Genomic DNA, 7,950 nt, shown 5'->3' with positions numbered 1-7,950 from the left:
AAACGCACCGGCAGCCCCTCGGTCCCTAGTCCCTCTCACTCCATTGGCCCCCCGGTCCCCGCCCCCGACGCCCCCCTCCCCCCGCCTCTGCGGCTCAGGAGTGGCGTCAGCACGCCTGCCCCGCGTGGGGTTTAAATGCCCACTAGCCGGAGCCCGGGCGCTTCCAGCTCGGAGCGCGGTGGCGGCTGGAACTGCAGGGGTGGGAAGGCAGCGTGCGAGCGGGATCCCGAGCCGCGGAGCGCGCTGACCCTCGCTCCGCCGCGGATGACTCGGGAGCTCGGGTCCAAGTGGCGCCCAGGCAGCATCCCTGCCCTCAGCCGTCCGAGGAGAGTTGACGATAAAACACTTAAAAGTCTCCGCTGCGGGAAGCCATGAGCTGTCTGGATGTTATGTACCAAGTCTATGGTCCTCCCCAGCCTTACTTCGCAGCCGCCTACACCCCCTACCACCAGGTACGTGTCTCCTCTCGTCCGGACCGGGTAGACAGGTGGCGCGCCCCAGCTTCCCCTAGTACTGCCAGTGCTCCGAGGTCCCCCGTACCTCCGCGCAGGTCCAAGGGAGGCCGACCAGCCGCGGGCGCCTCGGATGCGGGGATTGCCTGCGCTGCCACCCAATAGGTTGAGGTAACCCCTTTGCTCTCTCGGGAAGGCAGCTAAGCCCTGCTAATGCGCGCCCCGGATTTCCTAGGAATAATCAGCCCAGGATCTCGCGGACCGCGTTGTTTCTTTGGAGTCTGTTGGACTCCAGATTGTTCCGAGCCCCGTGCCGGCTCGCGGAGATGCCAGCAAAGCTCACGCAGAGAAAACCAAACTTTGGTCCCAAAGGTGAAAGTGACGACGAAACAAAGGCAAGGGTCTGCCTCTGTCTTTCTGAGATGTAAAGACTCGCGTTCTCATCCATGCAAGCTTATCAAAGCCTTTTTTATACCCGTTTCAATTCTTAGGCGATCAGGGCAGGTAATTTCAGAACCAGCGAATTCGTTATAAAGAGAACCGCACGAAACTCGTTAACTTTGTAATCTTTGCTTTGCAAAGTTCTGGGGATTATTGACCCAAAGTTCTGGGTATGATTGACCCTGTAGGGACCAGTTTCATAGATAATATTAATACTTCGCCTTTCGCTAGCCTAAGTAGCTGAATCCGGCTGCCTTGCCATCAACAAACTCACTTTCGAGAGGACCCCTGGCCCCGGTTCTGCAAACTCCTCAAATTTTGTTTAATTATTCCAGTTTTTCTATTCTCTGGGAATTTTCTGATTGAACATTTTTCTTTCAGTCCTCAGCTGATGTAGTTGAAACTGGTGACAGTAGTCAAGGAAATGAATAAGATCACACACTCCAGTGGGTGGAGGGGGGATCCCCTAGGAGTCCTGAGCAGGTTCCAAAGTGAGAGCCTGGACTCCTGTTTTGGGAAAACTGAAATACACCCCGGTGCCTGAGCCCATTTTTGCCAAATTTTGCTTGCAAAATATATATTTGAAAACTTCCTGATGAATTAATGATGGAATGGGTAGATTTTGCATTTTTGGTTTTTGCTTTTTCCCTTCCTCCTCTCCTTTGTAAAACTTTGCAACTAGGAGTTTATTTAGTCTCAATGTTAACTTTAGGAACCACCAGAATCTCTCATTTTAAGCCAAGTGGGAATATGGTAGAAATGGTGATGTAGCTAAATAACTTCAGTCTTTTAGCTTCAGTGTCTAAGATGAGCTTCTTCCCAGGCTGGGAGTATTACAAAGAGAAAAAGGTGGGTTGGTTTTCTATCTGTTTGGTCCTTTCTCCTCCCTGATCCCCAGCCAATCTATATCACCAAGATCTCTGTTCAGTTTTGTATGATCAGGGTCTCCCTTGAAGGACACCTCTGTCTGCATACTGCTTTAGCATTGCATTGTCCATTGCTCATTGCTAAGAAAATGTTTTCAGCAACCACACTTGGTTTTGTAAATTACTATCAGACAGTCATGATTTACTCAACCTCACAGCCAAGATCATCCTCTGCTGCTTTTCATTTTTTTTTTTTTCCTCAATACACACTGATGGTGAGGGTAGAAATAGCCCACTGGCTTTTCCTTTCTCAAAAGAAGGTCTCTCTAGAAGCTGAGATTTTTAAAATAGCCAGTTCATGGATGACCACATACCAACTTCCATTTATTAAATTGATCCATATCACGTTGTTATTCCATGTTTATACCCCATAGCAGTTCTTCCTTTACATCCTGGTTGTGTGGAGTGGATTTTGTTACCTTCATGTTCTATCACGAAGATGCTTAATCCTGCATCTTGTACGTCTGCCCTGAATTCTCAGCAAGGAACAGTCAGGCTGTAACTGGACTTGGGTGCCCTTTACCCTTGGAGCCTGATTTTAAAAATATATCTGCCTTGAGCCTGCCTCTGCGGTCAAACTGCTTAGGCTTCTTCCAGGACCTTCACCCTGACACCTTCAGACAGTTTTCTCTGTGTCCTAGCAACAATTCTGGGGAGACAAGCTCCAAGAAGGACCCCACCTCTCAGGAACCCCACCTTTGTTCAGCTGCAGGTTGAAAGGCCTGCGGACTGAGGCCCACATTATTGAGGTTATTGAGGACGGGCATAGGCACTCACAGAAGGCAGTTGCTCCTGGTTACCTTAGGGATCCGGATGAGGGAGTGCAGTCAGAGCCCAACTTGTTATGTCTTTTGAAATTGACTTCTCTATTATTTCTCCTTTGAGCAGAAACTAGCCTATTATTCCAAAATGCAAGAAGCCCAGGAGTGCAACGCCAGCCCCAGCAACAGCAGCGGCAGTGGCAGCTCCTCCTTCTCCAGCCAAACTCCAGCTAGTATAAAAGAAGAAGAAGGCAGCCCGGAGAAAGAGCGCCCACCAGAGGCGGAGTACATCAACTCCCGCTGCGTCCTTTTCACCTATTTCCAAGGAGACATCAGCTCCGTTGTAGACGAGCACTTCAGCAGGGCCCTGAGTCAGCCTAGCAGCTATTCCCCAAGCTGTACAAGCAGCAAAGCCCCGCGGAGCTCCGGGCCCTGGCGGGGTAAGTACGGGCCTCACCAACAAGAGGGGATTGAGAGCTCGCACAGCCTGGGGTCCACCTCCAGGGGCAGCTGAAAGAACTATAGGTGTTAGAGAAGAGGTGAGATGGGGCATCGGGGGAGGAATAGATACAGGCAGGCATAAGATCTCTTCTTGAGGAGGCAGAGCAGAGCAATGGCCTAGGAAAATCAATAGCTTTGAATTGGGAGCCCTTGGATTGTGCATTGGATTCCACCACTCCCTAGCAATATGACCTTGGGCAAGTCTCTTAACCTCTTGGAGGTCACTCTATTTACTGGTCTCTAAAATTAGAATAACACTTGCCCTCTTAACTACCCCTGGAGATGACAGTAAGGCAACTAGAAAATATATGGAAATGTGCTGTGGAAATATGAGGTTTCCCAAGTCAGGGGTGGGGGTGGGGGAGGTGGATCTTCAAGTACAATAGCTTTCAGGGCCCTTAGTCCCTTTCTGAAAATATCTCCAAAGAAAAATGTCTGAGAATGCATTGCAAGTAAAACCTGCTGAAGAATGTCTCCTAAAACCTACTTATGCCTTTCGCCAGATTTCAGTTAATTGGGAAATCTTGAAGCAGAGAATGTCTTTCAATAAGCAAGTAAAGTAAAAAAGAAATAAGACTTTAAGGGTAGCCAAAACACTTCTAAAGATTTTCCCAAACACATCCCCTCTTTATTACTTTATCATTCTCACAAAACCCTGCTTTAGCTACCCTGGGACAATGGCTTCTTGGACAAGTCAAGGAGCTCTCCCTTCTATTCTGAAACCTCCACCTCCCTTTATTACCGAGACAAGGGTGGAGGTATTATTTATTATTTGGTAAAATTTCTCACTAATCTTAGTTTTTGATGTGTACCAAGATGAGAAATGAGGACTTTATTGTAAAAAGGAAAACAGGTATTACATTTTGGGGGAAATGACAACCATCGACCTTCCATTTTTTCCTTAAATCTGATCATTTGTACAAGCCTTGCCTAGACAAGATCCAAAAACAAAACATTCCTTTTATTCTCCAGTTGCCTAAATGTTTTTAATAGACTGCTCACTACTTAGAATGCATTTTCGAAGCATTTTAAATTATCGACTATGAAGTGCAGATGCCTTCTCCAAGGTCCTTTTCATTAAATGCCTTTCCTTCCTTTCCTCCCCACTAAGGCAACAAATTTGATCTAAATGCTTCTCACTTAAAATGCTTCCAGACACTAGGGGTCAACAATGACACGGACAATAATAATTATTATAATTATATTATTCCTGGCGCCCACACTTTGATGCATAAAGTTTGTTCATTAAAACGGAAAAGATCTGTCCGTTAGTGTCCCTCTGTGCAAATAATACAGCTACACTTTTAACATATCAAGTTTACTTTCTAGAAAAAAAAAAAAAGCCTTTTGAAAGAAAGTTTCTAGAAAGGAGGCCAATAATAGCAAGACTCCGAAATATGTCGATGGACTTCCAGTCTATCAGAGGCCTTGGAGGGGCACGATTTCTGGAGCAAGGGAGGCTGAAATGCGAGAGGGGGTAGTGAGATCGCTAGGCGACCAACCAAGAGCGGGAAGAGGTAGCTTTAGCTTGAGAAGAGGCTGCCGGCCGGGAAGGCGAGGCCGCTTCTTGCCCGAGGTGGCCCGGATAGGAGTCCGAGGGAAGCTCCCCGCGCCCCGAAACTGGGGCTGGGGAAGGAAGCTCCGCAGTTCCTCTCCCCACCACTCGCGGGGTTCCCGCAGCGGGAATACGTCCGCCACTTGCGAGGGAGCGGCACTCCCCGACCTCGCGTTCCCAGGCCGGAGCCCCGCGAGACAAGCGCCCTTCCCGCCCTTCGCCCAACCGGAGCGATCAGCTCTGCGGCTGCCGCGCGGGGTCGGTCGGCGACCGTTTCCCGACGGTGACGCGCTCCTCTCTCTCTTCCCTTCCCTCCGCCTCGCTCGCCCGAAGACGGCTCCTACCCCATGAGCCAGCGCAGCTTCCCCGCCTCCTTCTGGAACAGCGCTTACCAGACGCCGGTGCCCGCGCCGCTGGGCAGCCCACTGGCCGCCGCGCACTCGGAGCTGCCCTTCGCCGCCGCCGCCGACCCCTACTCGCCGGCCGCACTGCACGGCCACCTGCACCAGGGCACGGCTGAGCCCTGGCACCACGCGCACCCGCACCACGCGCACCCGCACCATCCGTACGCGCTGGGCGGCGCCCTCGGAGCCCAGGCCGCCGCCTACCCGCGGCCCGCCGCCGTGCACGAGGTCTACGCGCCGCACTTCGACCCGCGCTACGGGCCGCTGCTGATGCCCGCCGCCTCCGGGCGTCCGGCCCGCCTCGCGCCGGCCCCGGCCCCCGCGCCCGGCAGCCCGCCCTGCGAGCTCTCCGCCAAGGGCGAGCCGGCCAGCGCGGCGTGGGCCGCGCCCGGGGGACCCTTCGCGAGCCCCGCGGGGGACGTGCCTGGGGGTCTGGGCCTCAGCGTGGACTCAGGTAAGCGGGAGAGGGGATGTGGCATCCCCGGGCCCCTCCTGCCCTGTGCCCCAAACTGGGCTGAGCCGGGGACCCCGTTTAGCTCTCCTTGGAGACCCCAGTGACCCTGAGGCGCGAAGGTCTGCACGTAGCAGGGTTGTGTTTCAGCAGACAGATGACTCTGTCATCGGTGTGGACAAAATGAGAAAGTGGCCGGTTAATATTACAGAGGATTTTTTAAGAATAAAATTTGTCGGAGAGGTTCTAGCTCTGTGCTGTTCAGTACCGTAGCCAGCAGCCACGTGTGTCGGCTGAGCACATGAAACGTGGCCAGGCTGAATTGGGGTGTGCTGTAAGTGTATAATACACACTGGATTTCAGGACTTTGTCCCCAAAAAGAATGTAAAATTCATCTCATTATATTTTATATTGATTGCATGTTTCAACATTGCATACTAAATATATATTGGGTTAAATAAAATATATTACTAAATTAATTCTCACCTGTTTCTTTTTACTTTTTTTTTCAATGTGGCTGCCAGACAATTTAGAATTATACCCATGGCTTCCATTGTTTCTATTGGACAGCGCTGATCTAGAGTACCTGCTAAGAATGTAGTTTAAAATCCTCTACAACTTGAGGGGCGGAGAGGGTCTTGTCACCTAGTGATAGTTACAAGTCATACAAATATGACCCATGACTGATAACAACTTAATTGCTAAATGACATAGGTCTCTTGAAAACAGAAAACTTAACAAGAATATGTTATTAGTGATAATATTGCGTCCCTAGCTTAAAGAGTTGAATTTGAAAGGTACATTCAAATAAGGGTTTACTTTTTTGTTTGCTTTATTTTTAGGGCAAAATGAAAAAAAAAATTGCATAATAAATTGGCTTGTAGTCTTGCCCCGCTTTCTGTTCCCTCAGGTGCAGATGTGACATTTGTTTGCTTTGCTTTTACTTTCGTTCATGCTCTTTAGATGAATTCTGTGACTTTCACAATAAAACAGTGGTGTCTGTCTTTCTCTTTCTTTAAATATCTTGTGCCTTCCCCTCCCCACCCCCTTCTCTCTCCCTCTGTCTGTCTCTTCTCCCTCTCTCTCTCTCCCTTTTATTTTCTCTCTGTTTTCAGGTTTGCAGCCTCAGGACAAAAGCAAGGATCTGTACTGGTTTTAGACAGCCCACCTTCTTCCCTGTAGGTCTCTGCATAGCGCAATTGGTGACACTCAGAGCTGAAATCAAGTGGGTTTGTAACAGCTTCTGATCTTGGTTTGCAGCTCGTCGTTATTCCCTCTGTGGTGCATCCCTCCTGAGCTGATCTGCTGACCTTCCCCTTGCCCCTTCCCTTCTGACCAGCCATGGAGGCTCAGCATCTGTGCCTCTCACTTCATGGATGAGGACATGGGGGAAGGCAGAGACTTCAAACTGCTCCGTGTATCGGGGAGAACCAAAACACACGCGACAGAGTTTTCATCTAAAAAGAATGCCTTCTGCCAAAAGAGCAGACCCAAAGACTCTGAATGACGCTCAGTGACTTTTGGGCAAATCACTGGAACTATCCGTGGTGAGATCACTCAGGTGACAAGATATCATGGTTTTCTTGGAAAGAAGGAAAGAAAAAGAGACGTTTTGGTGTGAATATTTTTTGTGCTGGTGTGAATTGTTTCATTAAGTAGTGGGATCACAGCACTGCTGACTTCAATATCCTCACATTGAAAATGTCTTTGTATTTGCATCGAAGACTATATGGTAGAGAAGTCAAAAGAAGCCAATTCTTTCTTCCTCACCTGTAGCCTCCAGCTCCCTTCCTGCCCACTCTCTCCCTGCAACACCCACTCCAGACACAAAGATACACCTTTTCCTTCGGACTGTGAACATAGAAGCCTCAGCCTGAATGTGAGTGGCAAGTGGCTTATCTGGAGCCACCTGCCCAAGTCTTACTGAAATGCAGCTGTCGTAGGACAACTGTTTAAAACTCCAGAAATACATCGACCAAGGTGGCACTTCCCAGTGTTTGGCACAACAATTGCAATTGCACTGGATATGTTTTATACATGTGTGTGTGTATATCATATTTTTTACAAAGGACATTTTATGATGAAAGAAAAAACTCTCTCTGCCTTCTCTCCCACAAGTTCTGTCCCTCCCTCTATCCTCCTCTGGATGGAAGGAAAAAAAAAATTAAGCCTCTAGAGACCCCAGTGGTCTCCAAGAAGAACTAGGAATCACCACAGGGGAAGAGATGTCCATGGAGTCTTGGGTATCTCAAATATTCTGTCTCTATGGTCATGATTTGATCACTTTAGTATTGGGACAGGGGAAGGGGTTCATGTGTGGGCAAAACTGAAGGTGATGAGGAAGAAGAAACGAACATTAAAGATGTTTGTTTACCACTAGGTTGCTGTGTTATTTCTTCAAAGGAAAACAAATGTCTTAGTTTTTCTCTAATAGAATAAAATAATTTATAGTAGTATGA

General features: G+C 49.0%; 1 protein-coding gene across 4 annotated transcripts; it reads left to right on the top strand.

Moving 5' to 3' along the window:
* The first annotated feature begins 312 nt into the window (after positions 1-312).
* On the top strand, positions 313-7,950 carry VGLL2 (vestigial like family member 2). 4 transcript variants are annotated; one of them, XM_070376382.1, is made up of 5 exons: positions 313-452; positions 2,708-3,020; positions 4,970-5,494; positions 6,607-6,669; positions 6,752-7,950. In XM_070376382.1, exons 1-4 carry the CDS (start codon positions 372-374, stop codon positions 6,648-6,650), a joined length of 963 nt encoding a protein of 320 aa, XP_070232483.1. In that variant the 5' UTR covers positions 313-371; the 3' UTR covers positions 6,651-6,669; positions 6,752-7,950. The 4 variants fall into 4 exon arrangements, with proteins under 4 accessions (XP_070232483.1, XP_070232484.1, XP_070232482.1 ...); XM_070376383.1 differs by lacking the exon at positions 6,607-6,669; XM_070376381.1 differs by having other exon boundaries at positions 6,607-7,950.

Source organism: Bos mutus, chromosome 9 (assembly GCF_027580195.1).
Source record: "Bos mutus isolate GX-2022 chromosome 9, NWIPB_WYAK_1.1, whole genome shotgun sequence".
NCBI classification, from domain to species: domain Eukaryota; kingdom Metazoa; phylum Chordata; class Mammalia; order Artiodactyla; family Bovidae; genus Bos; species Bos mutus.
Note: the sequence above shows the minus strand (reverse complement) of the source record. Positions and strands in the feature narration are given on the sequence as shown.

Bases quoted from the DNA above. Each gene is read 5' to 3' on its own strand.
- VGLL2 (XM_070376380.1), top strand. From the start codon at position 372: ATGAGCTGTCTGGATGTTATGTACCAAGTCTATGGTCCTCCCCAGCCT. The intron at 453-2,707 runs GTACGTGTCTCC...TCCTTTGAGCAG, and splicing joins CCTACACCCCCTACCACCAG to AAACTAGCCTATTATTCCAA. The intron at 3,021-4,969 runs GTAAGTACGGGC...GCTCGCCCGAAG, and splicing joins GAGCTCCGGGCCCTGGCGGG to ACGGCTCCTACCCCATGAGC.